Here is a 22676-nt window from a genome sequence, read left to right as displayed (position 1 = left end):
GAACAACATAAATAACAATGACTACCAACCATTTTTTTGGACCTATGTTAGAATATGGATTTATTCGGGACTTTTTTAAGAGCTCGTGTAGCAAATTAAAGTTCAAAGGAAAAAATTAGACATGTCAGAGGGAAATACTTTAAAAGAAAAAAAATTAATTTTAGTCAATTAAGTTAAATCCATAAAAGTGAATCTAATAAATGGCAGCTTCCAAAATACCTCTAGTTGAAGAGTTTTTTACATATTTAAAGCAGTCTCAAATCAAAAGAATGAGACAAACAGACCACAGCTGCTGCTCTTATTTTAGAAGTCAAACATCATTGTCTTTCCTAGTTGTAAGGAATGTTAGTGGTTACCCCGTTCAGCCTCTCCAGGGTTAGGAGTACCCCAGCAGATCTTCATCCAGTCTCTGTTTGAACATCTCCAGTGAACAGTGAATTTACTCCTTTCAAGATCATCCATTCCAAGGCTGGACATTCTATAAGGAACAGCCTCCTTTATGTTGAGTTAAATCATACAACTGCTAGCAAATCTAACTCCTCTATCCTGAACACATTCAATTTTCTGCTTGGATATAAACCCGAAGTTTTAAAATTTGTCTCTGAAGTCAGTGGAGAGCCACCAAATAATTGTGAGAAGAGCATTAAACATTCCCCTGGAAAGAAAAGGATGAGTATTTTAAGAAATATGTTCTGAGATGTATTTTAACAGAATTTAGTGACTGATTGGATTTAATAAAGAGGAAGTATGAGGAACTTGGCTAACTTGCACAACTCCCAGATTTCAACTTAAGAAGCCGGGGAAAGGGCTGTGCCAGAACTATTACCATCCAGCAGGGCAGGCAATAAATAAGGGAGCAATTTGAGTTTGGATCTACTCCCATATTCCTATGGACATATTTTTAAGGCAATGGGAGATTTGCACCTGGAATTCATGAGAGAACTGAACCAGAAATTTGAGACATGCATGGAAAAGATTCTGGAGGGCAGATGTTAAGGCGGACGAAGAGGACCAGGTGAAGGCGTGAAAAGTTAGCCTAAAATGTAGTGGGCAAACCAAGGAGAAATAGGTCACGGAAACCAAGGGATGGGTGTTTTTCTGATTGGATAAAATATTACATATTTGTTTAAATGATGGCTTTGAAGCACTTTAAATATCAGAGATTTTTATTAATGTCGAGTGGAAAACACAACTTACTAAATTAAAAAGTAATGTTTCTGGATTTTAGGATCATAATTCCCCAAAGAGAGCCATAGATACGCAAAAACTAACCACACACAATGACAAAAAGAAAGCCACAACTACCACAATAATTTCAGAAGAATCTACACAATGCATACCATGATCTAGGATTATATTTCAATTATTTTGCTGTAAAGAAAAGAAAGTATTGCCTTTAAAACCCCATATGACTATTGTGATATTATGATTTTTTGTTTTTTTTGAGTGAGAGAGCTGGTGCAAGTTGAGGGGCAGGGTGGTGGCAGAGGGGGAAGGAGACAGAATCCCAAACAGGCTTCACGCCCAGTGTGGAGCCTGATATGGGGCTTGATCTTATTACGACCCTGAGATCATGACCTGACCTGAAACCAAGAGTCAGGACCCCAGGAGGGCTCATGACCTGAGCCGAAGGCAGATGCGTAACCGACTGGGTAACCCAGGCTCCCCGTGATACTATGATTTATTAAGGAGAAATATATATTTGGTTTTCACCCAGCTCTGGCACAGAGGCCCTAAAACGCTTGGAATTTTCCTAAGTGATAGGAACAATAAAGGCATCTTGGTATTCACAACAAACCCCTTTCAACCACAGCGGAATTTATGTTAATGAGATGACTTTTGGAAAGCACCTAAGGATGAGGGCAGGTTGCCAGGGGAAAAAAACCTTGTAATTAGAGGGCTGGAACTTCCAGTCCGACTCTTGACCTCCAGGAGGGGCGAGGAGCTGGAGATGGAGTTCAATCACCAAAGGCAATGATTTAATCAATCAAACCTATATAATGAAGCCTCCTTAAAAACCAGGACGGGCTTAGGAGCACTTCCAGGTTGGTAAACACATGGAGATTTGGGGAGAATGGCAAGCTAAGAAAACATAAGAGTTCCACACCTTCCCCATACCTTTCTCTATGTAGCTCTTTCATCTGACTGTTCCTGAGTCATATCCTTTTATAATAAACTTTTATAATAAAGTCATATCCTTTTATGGTAATCTAGGAAGTAAAATATTTCTCTGAGCTCTGTAAGCTGCTCTAGCAAATTAATTGAACCCAAGGAGAGGGCTGTTGGAACCTATAGCTGGTCAGTCAGAAGCCCAGGTGGCAACCTAGACTTTTGGTTGGCATTTGAAGAGGGGGCAGTCTGGTAGGATTGAACCCTTACCCTGTGGGATCTGATGCTCTCTCCAGGTAGATAATGTCAAAATTAAGTTGAATTACAAAACACCTAGCTGATGTCATAAAGAATTGCTTAGTGCTGAGGGAAAAAAACACACATACACTAGATCAGAAACCCAAAAAAAACCCATATAGTTGGATCAGACTCCTAACTATAAGCTTTAGATATTACCAACTAACCTTCAGGTTTAAAAAATATTTATAAAGGAAATCATACCACACAACTGAAAGACACTAAAAAGATTTCTTTATCCCAACAATAACTAGAAATAATACAAAAGTAAGATACCACTACCCTTAGCAATAAAACATATGCAGCTTCAGCAAAGAAAACAAAAATCCTCTGTGGAAAAAAGTCTAGAACTCTAGTAAAAGAACATAAATGATCTAAATAAATGAAGAGGTCTTTCACAGTCATGGATGATATTACAGAAGTGACAATAATCCTTAATTTAATCTAAAATTTAATAAAATATCAATCAAACACCATCAGGACTTTTTTTAAGAAACCCTACACTTATAGAGAAGACAACAGGTCCAACAACTTTGAAAAAGGGGACACTTCCAGATAAATATAGACATGGCAAAGTAAGGACTGCATAATACTGACTGAAGACAGAAAATCAAACGTAAAAGGAATAGACCCTCAGAAAGAAACTTACCTATATATGGGAATCACATAAAGGTGGTATGAAAAATCGATGTGTAAAAACTATATAGGAGATGATGTTGAAAAACTGGCTTGCCATATTAAGAAGAATAAAACTGAATCCCTACGTTACATCATACACTCAAGAGGATGCTAGATAGTTCAAAGGCTTAAATGTAAAGGGTGAAATGATAAAGCTAATAGAAGACTATGGAGAAGAGAATGTAACCTAGGAATAAGACAAAATTCCTTAAATGAGAAGAAAATAGCACAAAACATAAGTGAAAACTAGAATCAGTCATATCAAAATTTAAGTATTTCCTGTTCAAGCAGGGACACAACAAATGTAAAGGAGGTATGAAATATTAGAGGAAGATATATATAATGCCTAAAACTGATTCTATATGTTAAGATTCCAATGATTCCATACAACTGAAACCACTCCATACAGTTTAAATAGTAAGAGACTTACTACAGGGCATTTCCTATTGTACAGAATCTTGGAAGTGTTGAAGAAAAAGATTCAAGCATCTTTTTAGAACTACTCACCAAGAACCAACTTAAAACCAGGCCACCAGGGAAGTGGCTGCCTCCTCTCTGATCTCAAGTCCTGGCCTCCAAGAGCACAGTCCCACCGCTAGAATTAGGAAGCCTCATGGCTGGATGTTACCTCTGCCGCCAGCCCCAGAACCGTGCTCCCCCAGCTACCAGCCACACGGGAGCAGGGACACACCATGCCCCACCCTTGATCTCAGGAAAAGAACATCTGAACACCAGACCTTTGCTGACACTGCCCCAGAAGAATCTATAGTTCCTCAGCTATACGTGTAAGTGCAAACAATAAAAGTCAGTCGTTGGCTTCATTTGGGTCTTCCAAACCTGGTGGCAATTCATCAAACCTAAACTACATTTGAAACAAAACCTGCAAGGGACTCTGAAAAGCATCACGTTTATGCTAGCCTCTAATACAAGGAAAGAAAACCAGGAGTTTAGTGACAATCCCTCATATCCTTAACATTGGTAATAAAATAATACCAAGAATATACAAAGATACAAAGAACCCTTATGAATAAGTAAGGAAAGTCAGGAAACACGATAGAAAAAGATAAGAGGATATGAACAGGCAATTCACAGATGGGTTTACCCAAATGGCTAAAAATAAGCTATCAGATAAATATAAAATAAAAATACTGCTTTCCCTCATTGGATTGGTAAAAATTCAAAAATTAGATAAGTGCTAAGTCACTGCTTTAATAGAATAAAAACTGGGGAAAACATTCCAGAAGATAATCTGACAGTACCTAGACAAATTAAGTAAATATTTTATGGCCCAGCAACCACATTCCTGAATAACTATCCCAGAGAAATTCTCACACAAGACCCCACACAGGAAGATTCAGTAGTGTTGTCTGTAGTTGTAGAGAAGAATGAGAGTCCAGATGTTCATCCCTGTGCAAACACTTAAAATATGAGGAACGTCCGGAGCAACCTCACTGCACAACCATAGGGTACATGAGTCACACACAATAAAAGGTGAGCAGTGTGTACAACCCAGCAGAACCCTCACTTTTTGGAATATTATAGAGCAATTAAGAAGCAATGAACTTGATAGTCACCCAGAAAAATTTGTAAATTTTTTTCCAAAGGCTGCTGAGTTTTGTTGTTGTTGTTGTTTTGTTTTTTAAGCAACACAAAGGAGCACCCGGGTGGCCCAGTGGGTAAAACGACTGACTCCTAGTTTCAAGATTCGGCTCAGGTCGTGATCTCAGGGTTATGAGATCAAGCCCCGCATGGATCTCTGGGCTTAGGGGGAAGTCTGCTTAAGACTCTCTCTCCCTCTGCTCCTCCTTGCTCTCTCTCAAATATATAAATAAATCTTTCAAAATAAAAAACAAAAAGCAATAGAAAGAAGTCCAACTCAGAATGTTTGTATAAACTAAAACATATACAGAAATATTTCATACTTTACAAAAATACATACAATTTCAAGGATGTCAATCAAACGTCAAAAGCAGTTCCCTTAAAAAAAACAAACAGAAACAAAAACAAAAAACACCAGTTCCCTATGCCCTTTGGGAGAGCAAAGTAGGAAATGAACATACAGCTATTCCCTGCTTTTCAAAAAGTCACATAATGCCAATTTGTTTTTGCAAAAGATCCATGTTAGTACTTATTTTCACTCACCAAAAGAAATCAAAGAGGACTTTTTAGCTTTTTTCGAAAAAAAGGTAAAAAGCGAAAATAGCATTCAACATTTGTTTTCTAGCAGGCCTTTACGGAGGCCGCGCACATCCCAAGCCTCGAGAGTGGCGCCGCCCAGCGCAGCCCCGAGGAACTGCACTCAGGATGTCAGCATCATGCCACCAGAGCTTTGAACAGTGTCTGTTTGAGCATCTGTACTGTATCTTGGTTTATTTTGTGCAGTCAACAGCAAGATGTGTCCTAAGGTATCAGAAAAAGCCTAAGAGGTTATTTTTTTTGAGTCTGGGAACCCTCAAAATTTTTCCCATATAAATTAATGTTAATTGTCTCTTTGCCTTACACCATTTCGGCTTACAAAAGTTTGCGTAGGAATGCTGTAGTTTTGGATAACGAAGGAAACCTACACAGGGAATACATATGGGCAAAATGAAGAGTCTTGCATGGACTGATGATGGGGTGTGTCATGTACTGAGGATATGAGTAAATGCTCTTTTTTTTCCTGAAGATCAGGAAGAGCATGTCAGTAATACTTAAAACTACTAGAGAGAACGTGAGATATCTGAAGAACTGAAACATTCAGGACAAGATTAGAGACAGACTGAGCAACACGGAGAGGATAAAACCACAGAGCATTAAACTATTAATACATATATATATAGTAGAGATTTTAAAACTTTAGCCTCAGGGTAGTAGGGAATCATTGAAATGTTTCTAAACTACCCTGGCCAGCTCATCTTTATATCGTTAATAATTTACCCTCTTGTCTTGTAGAGAATTATCAGAGAAGAGCCAGAGCCATGCTGTCGAAGTGGGATGTGCCTGATGCCCAGGAGAGAGATAGGAGCTAGAGATTGCTAACTTGAGTTGGTAACAAAACCAAAAGGAAATTGGTGGCTCAACCTTAGGGATTAGCCTAAACCTACCTAAATCTGCAGGCCCAGCTTTTACTACCCCAAGGCAGATGGTGGTGAAAATGATCTGTGAATTTAGAATCAAATAAGGCTCCTTACAGAAATAATCCAAATCAGAGATAAAAGTCTTCTAGGATGACTTTCTCACTTATATCACATGTTTGGCCCAGACAACGATCTCTCTACAGAAATCACTGCAGTTCTTGTTCAACCTTATATGCCCACCCGCAATATGCTAGATCCAACAGAGTCAACACACTTTTGGATTTTTCTAAAATTGGAAGAGACAGATCAAATCCTATATCCTGAAATAAACTACCAGGATACTATCCAAACATTTAACACCCTCAAAGCCATTTAACCAAAATAGCACTACAAGGACAGTAAGATATAATCGTCTTGCAGAACATCTTAGGTAGCTGCAAAATATAACACCTCCCATAAAGAATTTGCATACCTTATGCCTCCAAAGGGGAAGTATTAGTCTACAGATTTAAAAGGGGGTGGAGTGGAAGGAGGAGGAGCCAAAGATCTATAAGTACCTAGGTTAAAAAATGAGTTGCAAAAGATAATCTCTTTTGTTATCCCATTGTTTTCATTATTCTTTTAAAAGATGAGAGTTGTATGTTAATAATGAAGAGACTCATTGTTTACATAACTATCCACAGGGTATTCAAATGAGTTCATTTGTCATCCTGAAATAGTTCTATTCTAGTCTATTTGCTTCTTAATGGGCTTAAACAAGCTGCACTTCTTTAAGGACAATAAAACAAGAAGTAAAAATCTTAGGAGTTCTCAAAATCTTCTAGCCTCAGTCTCTAAGAAAGTTTTTAAGCCAATGAAAACTTCTACATGGAATACCACAGATTAATAAAAATTATGAGTAAGCATATAGCACAGAAGGGAAAATTGAAAACATACCAAAACCAATATAGTTGAACCTTGAGCAACGATGGTTTGAACTATATAGGTGTGCACCTACACAAGGAATTTTTTTTTTATAAATACAATACAATACTATAAATGTATTTTAACTTCCTTATTATTTTTTTAAAGATTTTATTTATTTGAGAGAGAGTGCATGAGCAGGGGGAGGGGCAGAGGGAGAGGGAGAAGCAGGCTCCCTGCTGATTGCGCCTGATGCGGGCTCAATCCCAGGACGCCGAGATCATGACCTGAGCCAAAGGCAGACACTTAACCAACTGAGCCACTCAGGTGTTCCAACTTCCTTATTATTTTTTAATAACATTTTCTTTTTCCTAGGTTACCATATTGTAAGAATAGAGTAAATAATACATATAACATACAAAATATGTTTTAATAGACTGTTTGTTATTGGTAAGTTTTACGGCCAATAGTAGGCTATTAGTATTTAGGTTTTGGGGGAGTCAAAAGTTATACATGGATTTTTGATGGGGTAGGGGGCTGGTGCCTCTAATCCCTGTGTTGTTCAAGGGTCAACTGTATGTTAAAGTACAATGAAATAAAAGAATTAATAGTACTACTTTTTTTGAGCAGTTTAAACCAAAAAAAAAAAAAAAATGCAAAGTCAACTATCCATCCAAAAATAGGAGATGACTTATATTGTAGATAATAAATCCAAAAAGAACTTGCTCAATTTTGATGTCAATATTAGAAAGACTCCATATACATATGCTCATTATACTTCTTGCATCATAAATTATACAACACAGCTTTCCTTTTCAGAAAACATGTCAACCATATACCATACATAGTCACTACCTTAGTGTTCAAAAACACAAGATCCTAGATTCACATCAGGTAATGGCAGTCCAACCAATCCAAATCTTCTGTAGTATCAATCAACAATTGGTCAAAACTGCTCTCACCATCACTTACTACCAATACCCAATCTTTACCCCACGGTATAAATGGATCCTCCCTCACAGGAATTTTCTTCATCTCTGACAATAAAGAAAAACTAAATATGAAGAGTATCACTATTAGGAGAAAAAGTAACTGCTGAAACTGTCACTTCTATAGAATTCCAGGTTGGATGAGACCTGGACGAAGCAGCTTTCGTTTTTGTACCTAGGAAACCAGGGTACCAAGAAGAGGTAAGAAATTGTTGCCTCGGGTCTTCCAGGAAATCGGTAAGATACTGTAAAAGGCAGGCAAATTGAAAGATTTCTCAGCCTGAACTACTGTCATAGCAGTGCTATGAACTTACTAATAAACATCATTCTTTCCCCTCCTGTGTATGCAAAGCAACAATTTAAATGACACAGAATTAATTTCCAATATATATCCACTATATTCCTGGGTACTACAACAAAGAACCCTTCTGCTTGAAGTATAAAAAGAGATGCAACTGAGTAGTGTTTAAGCATCATTTTAAAACACTGTACAGGCTTAATTTCCTCATTCCCCCTGAAAATAAAAAGACTATCTTCAGCCCATCGTGGCTCTGGTATAACAGAAAATACAGCTTCGAGTGGGTCCAAGATGTATGGAAACTGACTGGATCACAGAAGAGCGGTAGCTATTTTCCTATCCAATCAACACCTCCCAGGACATCCTTGGAAAGGGGGAAGACATAGATGTTTCCCTTTCTCTCATCCAGAGAGAAGCAAGTGTCAAAAGAGTAACAATTCTCCAGCGTAGTCAGAGTCCTCTTACAGCATCCAATAACTGTCATTATTCGTTCATGTAACATTGAGGTGATAATACCTTGCTTTACCAAATAGCATTTCAAATTGCTTGGAAGTCATATTTGTCATATATCTATATTTTTAATATAAAAAAGCCTGGGAAAGTTTTCAGCCACTAAAGTTATATCCAATAACTATCAAGTCACAAGCAGTACTTACTTGTTTCTTCCTAATGGTCCCTTAATGCTAAATTTCATTAACATCAGGTTATTACTTACAACGCAAGAGCAGGAATAAACAGAGTAATAAAATTTTCTCTATTTCCTTACTTCCTCTTTCATTACCAATACAATTTATAATTGGAAGCTCAATTACTGTATTATCGTTGCTATTTTAAAATCAACCAACAAATATAAGAATAGATGTTCTCTCAAAACAAGTTCTATCAAAGTATCATTCTACTTTCATCAGGTACAATCATACCTCAATGAAAATAATTAATTTTGACTAATCAAAAATGATAGTAATTTTCCAGCTTGAATTCAATAGGAAGTTACCAATAGATGTTCTCTCAAAACAAGTTCTATCAAAGTATCATTCTACTTTCATCAGGTGCAATCATACCTCAATGAAAATAATTAATTTTGACTAATCAAAAATGTTAGTAATTTTCCAGCTTGAATTCAATAGGAAGTTACCAATACTAAATACCCATCTTGCCTGTTCAAAAAAAATGGCAGGGGCGCTTGGGTGGCTCAGTCGGCTGAACGTTCGACTCCTGGTTTCTGCTCAGGTCATGATGTCAGGGTCATGAGATCGAGCCCTGCATAGGGCTCCATGCTCAGGAGGGAGTCTGTTTGAGATTCTCTCTCTCTCCCTCTCCCTCTGTTCCTCCCCCAACTCGTGCTCATTCTCTCTCTAAAGTAAATAAATCAAGGTGTTTAAAAAAATAAGTAAAAATTTTTAAAGTGGCAAACAATTATTCAAAAAGACCTCAGTATGCTAAGTGTCCATCACATTCACTGGCCCACAGCAGGCACAGAAAAGATACTGGTGGATGTGTTGATAGAAGATTAGATGATGGACAGAATCAGATGTGTATACAAGGAGGAAGGAAAAGCAGAAACAGGTGAGAAAAAAGACCAATGAATCTCTAAACCCAAGAAGTATACATAATATGATGCAGACGGTAAATGCAGAGATACTGAAATAAAGGATGCCAGTTAGGGGTAGATGATAAAGACACAAACAATGAAAATGGGAATTTAATCAGCCCTTTCAGATGCTCAATCAAGAGAGACAAATAGCATGGTCCAAGAGGATAAAAACTTCAAGACAAAGGCACAAGTCAGGAAAATGAAATGCACGTTCATAAAGCAGTAAGCAGGCTAACCTGTCTAGAGTTGAGAGCTTATGAAGGAAATTGCGGGAGGTTAAGGCTGCAAAGTCAAGCGTTGCCACCCAGATGCTGTGCAGAATATAAATACTAAGGGTGTCTGCCCGCTGTCTCTTCTTCCCCACCCCTCCTTTAAAAATTAGCAACTGCACCTAATCCAAACCTGGAAGGAAACCTACAATCATAGAGAATGATAAAAGGGGGGAAAAATGATGCATAAATGACTGGGAATAAAACAGTGATTAGGTATATTAATCAAGCTTCTGCATACAACTTCAGAGTTGTTTTGTTTTGTTTTAACCAATTTGGTTTTGGACCACTTTGAGCAATGAAGCAGAAGAGGAAAGGAAATAGCACCAATTATGTGCCTCCTACATACCAGGCAGAGTTGTAGTGGCTTTATATGTACTATTTCATTTAATCTTAACATCATTAATTTGAAATTACTCCTTTAGCTTCATGTATGTAAGGAAAAATTACTTGAGAGTCACTTAAAAAAGCTAGGATACCAATTTTTCTAGAATAACTGCTGTACCATCAGCTGAGTGTCTATGTTCAGCACCTTTTTAATAGAATCAGAAGGAAACAACACCTCTAAAAGCACCTGTTTAATTTCAAATACACATGGCTTACAGCCTCGTGCCTAAATGCGCTTAAAAGTAGGCCAGTCCTCAGCTCATAAAGCAGTCATTAAAACCCATCACTGGGGTACCAGACTTCAATCCAAAATAGTCTTAAAGAAATCGTGAGAAAGGATGTTTCAGACCAAACTAAAATGATTTAAGAACAGTGCTTCCAGTCCCAGCTTTTGTTACCAAAATCTATTCTGATATATGGAACCCAGTAAGTCAAAATACAGGAAAAAGAACAGCATTCATATAATCCCCTTTCCTGTTATAGAAAGACAGATGCATTATATATACAATCAGGGATGATTTCTGACTTTCCTTCATGTATTGGACATGTACTGGACATGAAGGACATCTATACTCTGTCAGATACTGACACTAGAAATAAGACAGCAACTGGCCTTCACAAATTCACAGTTAAATAATTTAACAAGCTATGTAAGAAAACCTCCACTCCTAGAGTGGAGTAGCTCTAGGGATATAAAACTCAAGATAACCTTTAGAAAAGCCAAAATGAGAGTCATACAATCCAAATGCTAATGCGCAAGCCATTTACTAATTAGCTAGTCATTTAAAAGTTCACTGATACACTTGATTTTATTTTATACACGTTAACAACAGATTTTCTTATCTAAGTACATACCCTAGATGAAGCTTTTACTAGCTTAATGCCCTTAGACAAGTTGCTTCACTTGTCTGGACCTTGCTTAGCTCGTTGGGAAAATGGAGATAAATAGCTATACTTCAAGACGGTTCTAAGGATTACAGATAATTACGGAATGCACCACACAGTGTCTGGCATCTAGTAAAAGTGTAATAAATATAACTTGACATCATAATTACAGAATTTGCCAACTGATAACAAATTGATCAGAAAAATCAAATCAGAAGTATGAGGGGTGGGGACGAGAAAAAGCTCTGTGAATGAATAGCTGATGGGAAGGAAGGAGTCAGGAAACAAAGATGCAAAAACTCAGAAAGGACAGATGGGAGCCAGCAGCCTGCACACTTGATGAGCTGTTGAGGGCATCCCCAATGTTTTCACAGCATGTAAAAATGACCTGCCTGAAGATGACATTAAGCCATTTAAAACAGATTAAACTTTGACTCCATGTGTTTTAAAAAGGACAGATCAGCACATAATTGATTTCGGAAAGATTCCTATCAAAAGTGAGTTGGCATCACAAATTTAACATTTTACATGTCCAAACTTTAACGAACTGCAAAAATCTATTAACAAGCTTCTGCTAGACTCAATGTACAAAGGAACCTCTCAAATTTCAGAAGCCATTTTTTTCTACTCAACACTGAAACAGATGTATGTCAAACAAATTAACTGTGGGAATATTTCAGTGCAATGCCCTAAAACATCATCAGTTTTTAACAACTAAAACAAAATAAAGTTTTGGTCTCCGTCATCACTAAATGTTTTTATATCTACCAAACAAATACAAACATGGGCCATGAAGATCTCTTTCCACTTGAATTTTCTCCCTACATTTGGAAGGCAGTAAAAAGCGAAAAACATCTGTTCCTTTCTGCAGAGCTGACAACCCTCATTCTACGGTTTAAAAATAAAAGATGTTTATGGAGGCTTATAGATATAATGATCACCTGCTTCAAAGGCAGCGGGCAATTAATGGATCCAAAGACATGCAAAATTAAGGCCAAAAAAAACCAATTTCCCTAAGGAGAATGCCACTGTTGCTCAGGCCTCTGGTAATACCCAAGACACCATAAAACTGTAGAGGATGGTAAAGAACCAAATGTGATAGCAGATGACAAGAAAATAGTCGGCAATGGAGAAACAGGGGCATGTGTCCTTCTGGATTCACTATACCACCACAAGAACAGTTTCCCTGAGAGCTGCCCAGAGAGAATCTGCTTCAGTCTGACCAACAATCACTCTTCTTCCAGCCCAAGGAAGGCCAGATGTTCAACAATTAAAGGGATTGACCTTATTAAAAACAGAACCTGAAAATTCTCCTAAGTGAAGATTTAAAATTCTGTATTTTTTATAAACAGTTTTTACTCTGTGTTGTCTTACATCACCAAACATTCAAAAATGAGTACTAAGCAAGAACATTCACACCTAAACCAGTAGACTAGGCTTCTATTTCTGGCTCTGCCTCTGAATGAGTCACACTGTGACCTTGAGAAAGTCATTTCATCTCTTTACCTACCTGCATTTCCCCCCTAGTTACAAGATTAGGTTAAACCTATCGATTTCTTTTAAAGAGAGTGAGTGGGTGAGATAAATATTTGGAAATGGCTACACAAATATCCACTGATCGCTGACCAGCTGTATCCAAACATCAAAGACAAAGTCGGTGATGTCCATATTAAAACAACTCGCACTGCACTCTTGCCCTGCAGAGTAAAACATTCTCCCTGGCGCAGCCAACAGAAAACAGGTGCTTACTGAACCGGACTCCTTGAAGAGTCTGAAATTTCAAATTTGGAAATACTTAGCAAATTAAAATACAATGCAAATAACAAGAATAAGCTTTTTTTTTCCTCCTCTTAAGGAAAACAAATCTTCAACCTGTTTAGGGCCTATGATCTTCAAGGACTCTGATCAATCTTCCTATGAAGTCTTTTTCCCTGACCCCTGCCAAGGAGATCAGTCCCTTTACCCTTGATGCTCCCAGAGGACAGCACTACACCCCTCCATTGCCCCTGAGTACTACCCTGGAGAAGCAGAACCATGATTTAATGACCTTTGTAGGTCCTGTCACTAACATATTGCCTGGTATAATGTGGGTGCCCAGAATATATACATATACATTTGTAAAATTTAAGCAATGAATGTATATCCAAAGTCTAATGCTATTAGAAAGAGCAACCATTAATATTAATAAGCGATAATGTGAATCATGGTGATATTTTCATTTAAAAATATATATTTATAGGGGCACCCGGGTGGCTCGGTGTGTTGAGTGTCTGGCTCTTGGTTTTGGTCAGGTCATGATCTCAGGGTCCTGGGATCTAGCCCCAAGTCTGGGCTTTGTGCTCAGTGGGGAATCTGCTTGAGGTTCTCTCCCCCACCCCTCCCCCTTCCCCTGCGCACGCACTCGCTCTCAAATAAATAAATCTTTTTTAAAATATATATATATATACACATATATATTTATAAATGAATGATTACCTAGGTAAAGAGGAAACACATGATTTCTTACCAACACTAAATTCACAAAATTAACTGAAGAACTTTCCTGTCTTCTTTCTTTAAAAATGGTCTTTCAGGGATTTTTTTTTTTTTTTTTACAATTTATCTGAAGGGTTTTAGACTATAAGCATTACTTTTAATTTAACCTACACAATAAAGGGAAGGGAAGAGAAGTTAAAAAAGAGAGAGGGAAAGGGAGCAAGCAATAAATAAATGAACAAAGTGAATAAAAAAGGCTACTCTTAAGAATCTAGAAATGTAAAATAAAAGGTAATCCATAAGTGAAAATAAAAATGTAGTAATACAAGGAACTACCACAACATTAATGGCATTTGGCCAAAGTCGCTATGCCCATTGAGAAATGTCACTTAAGAAATGTTTTATAGATAACCCATTTATTAAAGTAATAGAACAGAGGATGTTAAGCTTTTCAAATTACATTTGAAATTTTTAGTCATTCAATTATTTATCACAAACCTACCAGTAATTGCATAAATTTTCATTCTTTCCTACTCCTTAAATTCTTACAGCCAGTATTTCCTTTCATAATAAAGAGTAGAAGTAAGAGAACATGAAACAAACTGTCACTCTACCAGTGGGTACTTCAGGTAAGGCCTTGGGACCTAGAAGCCTCTAAGAAAGGATAAACTCATTATACTACTTGCTTTTTAATCACAGTAAGTGAACCCCTTAGCTGGGCTTTATGGTGTCCATCAGAATCTATTACAAAGGCTAAAGAGAGGTACCAGTTGGATTACATGTCCTTTTGGTTTCTCACCTTCACTATCTCCAAGCTATACCCTGTTTTGATTGGACATAAAGCCAAATGAAAATTATCTCTAATATTCTATTTCATTATTTATTAACTTTCTAATACCATGTATCAGATTTGGTTGCATCAGCAAATAGGAATGTTACCTTAACTTCTTTTTTTTTTAATGTTTTATTTATTTATTCATGAGAGTCAGAGGCAGAGGAAGAAGCAGGCTCCCCGCCGAGCAGGGAGCCGGATGCGGGGCTCGATCCCAGGACCCTGGGATCATGACCTGAGCCGGAGGCAGACGCTTAACCATCTGAGCCACCCAGGCGCCCAGGAACGTTCCCTTAACTTCTATGAGTAGTCTACCCAGATTGCTGCAAAATAGAAACTACATATTACATACATACATATACACACACATATTAGAGTAGTCAGAGGTCGCCTCTGGATAGTACTGGAATAAATTGTTTCTCCAACATTGACCCTTGTCAAAGAATCATTAATAATTTTGCTCTTTTTAATGCTGTGGGGATAAGGACAGACAGAGAATGATGGCTCAGCTAACTAGGCCAAAAAAAAAAGAGTTGATCTGCCTGGTGGGCCCCTGGACATAGAGAACAGCACATGTTTTGGAGAAATGGACAGAGGAGCCCTTTCTTGAGATGACTTAGGAGAGACACAACAAAGTTGTTCTCTCTGTATATAAAGAAAGAAAAAAGGAAAGGGGAGAAAAGAAAAGAAAAGAAAAAGAAAAAAGAAATTTTACTGAACTGGTGTGCAGGACCTGAAAAGGACTCCCCTAAGAAGGCAGGATATGCCCTAAGCAGGTCTAGGCGTCTCAGAGTGCGGAGAGCAGGTGAGGGCGGAAGGCCCTGATTGGCAGGCAACCCGGCGGCAGGGTGCACTCACCTGTGAACACATTCTGGAAACAATCAGCAGCCGCCTGTGCCCCAGACACCTTGGCCGCCTGCACTGGTGGCGCCCCACCGCTCCCCTCCGAGGCCACCCCGCGTTCCAGCAGGTGCGCAGAGCCCCCGGCCGGGGGCGCACGGCTGCCCAGCTCCTCAGTCCAGTCGGCTGAACGGCTGAGGCCGCAGGCGAGGCCGCTATCAGCCCGGTGCTTCTTGGCTGGAGCAGCGGCCGAGACTAGGGAAGCTCTGGGCCCCCGGCTCAGGGAGGACTCTAGCCGCCTCTTGATCCTGGGGCTCTGGCTGGGGGACTGAGAGGGGGAGTGATTGGGCGAGCTGAGCTGCCGGGTGGTGGTCTTGATGTAGCAGGGAGTGATGAGCGGGTAGGGCTTGAAGCAGCGCGGGCTCGGCGCAGGGCTGCTGGGCAGGGAGGCAGCTGCCAGGGCGCCGGGCCTGCTGGGCTCCCCCTCGGGCTCTGCCCCCAGCCTCGGGGGAACCTCTTCCACCCCCGGACCCCACGTCTCCCCTGGAGAGTCTCGGGGGGCATCCTCAAATGCATCTTCCTCGCCCTCCTCGTCAGTGTCCCCAGCCCCTGGGCCGGCAGCTCTGGCCGAGCCCTCTCCCGGCGGGGCCTCAGGGAACGGGAAGGCGGGGGAGGAGGGCGAGGCTGCGGCTGCGGGCTGGCCCTCAGGCAGGCCAGGCATCGCCAAGGCTCCAGGGCCGCTGGGGGGCGGTGGCTGCTCAGGCACCTGGGGCTCGGTGGCCAGGCTGCCAGGCAGGTCAGAAAGCGCAGACAGAGCCCGCTCCGGGTCAGGACTGCAAGGGGCCTCCCGGGCTGCGCTGCTGGAACCCAGCAAGTACTGGTCCAGGCCCAAGAAGGCCCCGGGCTGGGGGGAGGCGGCTGCGGAGGGCGCTGCAGGCTCCTCGGAGCCCCGCTGCTGCTGCCGCTGCTGCTGCTGGCGGATCGCCTGCTGAATGTCTGAAAGCAAATCCTCTTGCTCCGTGGCCGAGTGGAAGCTATAGATGTCCGTGTCCGAGCCTGAACTGGTCCTTTGTCCATCCTGCATCCCCACGGTTGTTTCCAAATCCTCCAAGACCACCCTGCCCCCAACCCCAGCATCAGTGGGTCCATGGCCACTCGGACGGGTTACCTCGAATGGGTCAGCACACTCGGTATCCGACAGGCCCGTCTCGTCTGCCGAGAGGCTGAGGTCTGGAGTCTTGGTGACCAGAGAATGCGCGCTGTCCAGCTCCCCGGTCTGCAGGGCCTGGGAGTCCAGCACATCCTCGCGGGAGCCACCGGTGCTTTTCCCCTTGGACAGGTTCTTCCTGATCCGCAGGTTGGAAAACACTGAGGCTCTAGATTCCGACTTGCTCTTCTTCTTGCCTGGCTCACCCCCGCCGCCACCCCCTCCCCCCTTGCCGTGCTTGCCCAACGCCTTCTTGCCCCCGCTCCCCTTCTTTGTGGCTTCCACATCTCTGGGCCCAACAGCATCCTCTGCGCTGCTTCCGCCTTCGTGCAAGGCATCACCTGCGCTCCTCTTCAGCTTCCCATCCTGGTTCCCCATGTTGCAATCCCGCCGCTGAGCCGAGGCGCCTCCAACACTCAGGCCATGCCGGCCCTCCTTGGCCCCCAGCCCGCACAGGGGTAGGCACGGGGGCCAGTCAAGCGGCCCGGCAAGCCTCTGGGCGAGGAGGCCAACGCGCGTGGGGCTGGCCCTGCTCGCATCTGCCGCCTCTTTGCACAATGCGTGCCTGCTCCTGCGGCTGCAGTGCCTGTGCCTGCAGCCCAGAGCAAGCGGGGCTCGAACATGCTCAGTGCAGCACCCAGAGCCAGCCAATGGCAGCGCAGAACGCAGTCCGGGCCTGGCCCCCCAATGGCCGCCGCCGACCCCTCCGCCCTCGCTTGGCTCCTCAGCGAAGCGGGGCGCGAAAAATGTTTGCTCTATCTCGGGGACTTTCATCTCCACCGTGTGAATCGAATGCATTGTCCCCGTGGAAGAAGTTCGCAGCTGGAAGATACACAAGGAACTTCAAAGCTCCGGGACCTGCGATGAAGAAAGTTAAACAAAAAAAGAGAATTTTAGATGGGGGGAAACTGAAGCCACGTTCCAATTTGGAGGTGCTACAATATCGAAGCCATATATACTACCCACCCCTCCCCACAACGTGCCTGCAGAAACATGGCTCTTCAATAAATATTTGTTGACTGAATGGATTGTTCTTTTAATAACTGATCATCTTGAACAGTGTTAATGTGCTTGAGCACATGCTTTAGGAAAGGTTACTACATATAGCGCTGCTTTTATGTTTGATGCAGACCTTGCATCTATTTACGTGAGAGAACGTTAGCTGCCATTTCAAAAATTCATTTTTCAAACTTGGCATTTTCAAAAAATGGCAAGGTGAGGAAATAAAAAAAAATCCTAGGAGATTAGAGTTGATTAAAATGCTAATCTCCAAAATTCTATGTATTTACCATATAAATCAAATAGCATTTGTATTCCAAAAGGGTACATATACTATAATTCCCAGGAGGTCAGACTCATCAATATTAAACATGCTCCTATTGTTGTTGCATATAAAAAGGAAAAAGACAAAAAGGAAACACTCTTGGCACAAACACATGAAATCAGATGTTACGGTATAAACCACTGCTTCCCAACCAAACCCTTCAAGGCAAACTTTGTCCTTGCCTCTATTATAAAAGTTTGTAACAGTTTACTGTAACAGAGTTTCTTAACATTGTGGCTCCTATATTAATATAAAAATTTCCTTCATTATAAATCTTGTCACTGTTACTTAGGAAATTAATTTACCCATATTTAAAAAGCATTTTTAAACATCATAGGTATCTAAAGAAGCTCCAAGAGATTAAAGCAACTTTAATCAATAATGTTATAAGTATTTGAGTTGCAAATTCATCATTAACCAGTTCGAAAATATGGAGTAGCTATCGGACAAGTTAGTATTTTAAAGTAAGCCCAAAGGAGGAAAAAGTACTACATGTTATATGATGCAATTTAAATGCAGCAAGCAAAAAATGTTCCCTTGCATATTGTGAACTACATTTTAAACCTCTTTCCTCAACCATTTTTATCTAAAAAACAACAACAACAACAAAAGAAAAACAGTCCTATAAATCTTCGATGTAAAACTGTTATGTAGCAATAACTACTAGCATTTTTCAAATTATGTTCTTAAAAAGAGATAATTTAAAATCAGGCAGCCAGTCATTTTAGGTGGTCTTTTTGAGTAAATGGCTTGGAGAAATCAACTTCAATAACTCTAGCAGGGTAGCAACCCTGTCTCTCAACAGTTCTGGAGCGCTTAAAACCCTTTGTTTCCCCCTCTTTCACAAGACTGCTCTCTTCTAGAATGTAGTCTCCCTCTATGAGGGCACAATTCGCCTAAGGCTTTCAGAATTTTCTGCCTCTTTGAACACTGAGGTACTATGGATTTTTATTTTTGCTCTTTCCTTGACAAGACGTCTTTGACTCTGAACTATTTGGGGTTTTTTGTTTGTTTGTTTGTTTGTTTATTATTTACTTCTGTAATATGTTTAAGTTCCAGAGATTAATAAAAAGGAGAGAAGAAGGCAAGGAGGGAGGACAGGAGAGAGGAAAAGGAGAGTGAAGACTGCTGATGCTTTCACATCCTTTGAATGTGAAATAACAGATGACAATTCAGGAACAGGTCACAAGAGACAATGTTCTACTACACGCAAAGGCTAGTTGGAAACTCACAGTGTGGGCATCAAATGTAGGTAGGTACCCTCAAATCCAATTTAATAAATGAATAAGTTCAGGCTAAGAGATTTGTCCAAGGCCACATAGCAGCAAAGACAATACTTGAACCTATAGATTTAGGTTCCAAATTCTTTATAACAAACAACACTGCATAGTTTATTCTTTCACGGACTGGTAAGGGCATCAGGAAGGCAAGCAGTATTTAGTAATCCCAAAGATGCCTGAGACATGGTCTAAGCTTAACTCCATTTGATCAAGACAGGGTATCCTATCCCGAGCTGCAGAAAACGCATTTAACAAATAGAGATCCTACCTTGTGCCTGGCCAAATACTAAGTACCAGGATACAGAAAAGAAATGGCCCCTATATTCAAGAATCTAATCTAGCATAACTGTTAGTAAAAGTCTTTAGTATTAGCATCCCAAACAGGCTCACAAAAAAAGTATATAAAGTTAGTTGCTACCCATTTTCCAATAGAGGCAATTGGATATGGATTTTAAAAATAATATAAGTAGATCAAAAAAATTTTAAACAAATGTTGAATTCCAGCTCATAATATGCATATGTGAATGTAGTTGGGATAAATGTACTGAGCTCTGCAACTTACTCAAAAAGGCATCAAAAAATTAAGATGCTTTAATGGATGGATGGATACATGGATAGATAACATAATAAAGCAAGTATATTTAAATTTTAATTGTATAATTTAGGTGATGGATACATGCTATTGCTGTAAAATTTTTTCCACTCTTCTATATGTTTGAAATTTTTCATATTAAAATGTGGTATAAGAAAGTGGGTTGCAAGAATCTGTGAATTTCCCAGTGTCTTTGAAATAAAAATCATATAATGGTTAATAGCACTCAATAAACAGTAAATGAATAAGCAACCTTCCTCTCTTCACTTTTACCTGAGTTACATGTCATTTCTTCTTCTCTCTTCTTTCAGCTCTCCTCCTCCTCCATCATTCTCTCAATTCAGTATCTCTCAATACTGAAATGTTTTGATACGTGGGTTTTTAGGTTTCTCTCTGCTTCATCTTAGTGGAATGTTTGAGAATCTCTAACAAAACGATCAGATTGGATGTTCATATCCAACTCACCCTTTTCTCTGGCAGGTGAATAACCTTCTCTTGAAAGACAATTCTGTCCTGATATCACCTACTAAGACTTGGCCTCCTCAATCTGCCTCTCAGTCCAGACTTTACTCCTATACTACAGACTCCTGGACCCACTTTCTAGACAACAGTTCCATTGTCATGTCCCCACTCAAACCCACCATATCTGAATGGGACTCCTCTTGTCTGGCATATTTCATCCTCCACTATTTTTTTTTTTTTTTTTTTGCTCAGTAATAGCACCACAATCTCTCCAGTTGGCCAAACCCAGCTTGTTGCTAACTCCTGCCTTTCTCTCAGTCCACACAATTTACCAATCACAGAGACTTCTCTATTCTTCCTCCTTATGTCTCTTAAATCCACTCATCTCTTCAATCCCAACTGCCATTTCCCTGGTCTTTCTCCCACTCCCACCTCCAACTCCCATCTGCTCTTTCTTGCTATCATCAATGCTTCTCAACTGAGGAGATGATTTTCCTTCCCAGGGAATATTTGACCCTGTCTGGAGACATTTTGGGTTGTCATAATGTATGCTGCTGGTACAAACGATGTTGCTAAACATTATACATAGGACAGTACCCTCTCTTCAACCAAGAATGATCCAGCCCAAAATGCCAATAATGTTGTGGTTGAGCACCTGCTTTATCATGAAGCCTCTCACCGGAGCTGAGGGTCAACAAATGTCTAGTGCATGAGTAAAAGAATGGAAATTATTATTATTTTGAAAATTATTTCCCAGTTCATCAAGCCAAATCAGAAACTTGAAAGCAGAATCTAACAAGACAAGTAAGATTTTAACCACTGTGTCTATAGTACCAATATCTTATATGGAGCATTAACTCTTCTCTGAGACGTTCATATTCTATGAAATGATGTATCTACATAAATACTCCAATTTTTCACATACTTGCTAACATTATAAAAAGCACTTAATCTTACAAGAAAATTTCAGGACAGAATCCCCAGAGCTCTTTTACAGAAATCATTATGTGGATCACAAATGAGAATTGTGTGGCTTTCAATTTTTGCCATATTCTTTCATGTTATCACCAATGCAGTGCTTGGAAATTAAGTGCTTACAAAACTGAGAGAAAGTCAAACATTACTTTCCCCAAGAAATACAGAATGTGCTACAAATTTGTTCCTATTTTAGAAGAGTGAAAGTAAAGGAAATGCATTTTAGATCACGTGCATTTCTCACTGCTACAAGTAGAACATAAACGTCCCTCCTAGATACCTGGGTACACTTTAGCTTTCAACATAGATTAGCCAAAAAGATTGGAAGGAAGGAAGAAAAGCATTTATTTTGTTCTTATGTCACAAGGAATCACCTGGTATCAAGTCTCTAGTTGTACCCTTTTTAAGTGAAGTTGGCCTTTCTACCTGAAAGGGGCCATCCAGGGACTCTTAAGTGAGTAATCAACAACTATTCAGAATTATCTATAGAAAACCCACTGTAAACCCATAATTTACCTTGTTCAGTAGCAAGAAGCAACAAAAAGCATTCTAAAGACAGAGCCAATAAGAAATTAAGATTGAAACAGCTAATCCTTGGCCTGGAGAGCCCTGTTCTCCAATCAAAATGTAACGCAAGCCTCATTGGTAACATAAATATTCTAGTAACAATATTTTAAAAGGCTAAAAGAAACAACATAATTTGAAGAGTACATTTTATTTAACCCAAAATATCCCAAATATTTCTATAAGAAATCAATAAAAGTTATTAGGGAGATACTTAACATTCCTCTTTTCCGTACTAAGTCTTTGAGATCGGTGTGAATTTTACTAACGGCAACACCTCAATTCAGACTAGTCCTGTTTCAATTGCTTAATAGCCATCTATGGCAAAAGGTCACTCTTTTTTGACAGTGCAGCCTTAGCCTTAGATTTTTCAGAGCTTTTTGAGCAACTCTTAGAATTTGCAAACACTAATCCAAACTGTGTTATTGAGTTTTAAAATAGTATTACACGTTTTGATAGACTCAAAATGACATGTAGGTAGTAGAACACTATATGTTTTCACATGTAAGCATAACATTTCTTATTTAATATATTATGGGAAAATATTGTAAACCTTTTATTAACCATTCAGTTTAATAGAGATGTAATTGGAGTAAGTCCTTGCTCTTGACAGAGCTTGCCACTACTACAATAAAAAATCCATGGAACAAACATGAGGAG

General features: G+C 39.9%; 1 protein-coding gene across 1 annotated transcript in view; it reads right to left on the bottom strand.

Moving 5' to 3' along the window:
- FMN2 (formin 2) overlaps positions 1-17197 on the bottom strand; it is a 370643-nt gene extending 353446 nt beyond the window's left edge. Inside the window, exon 1 of the mRNA XM_028111462.2 lies at positions 15631-17197. Coding sequence (XP_027967263.1) covers positions 15631-17197 — 1567 coding nt within the window. The remainder of the gene's footprint in view (positions 1-15630) is intronic.
- Between the last annotated feature and the right edge of the window lie 5479 nt (positions 17198-22676).

Source organism: Eumetopias jubatus, unplaced genomic scaffold (assembly GCF_037043125.1).
Source record: "Eumetopias jubatus isolate StellerSeaLion01/CBP00866 unplaced genomic scaffold, mEumJub1_p1.0 scaffold_12, whole genome shotgun sequence".
NCBI classification, from domain to species: Eukaryota; Metazoa; Chordata; class Mammalia; order Carnivora; family Otariidae; genus Eumetopias; species Eumetopias jubatus.
Note: the sequence above shows the minus strand (reverse complement) of the source record. Positions and strands in the feature narration are given on the sequence as shown.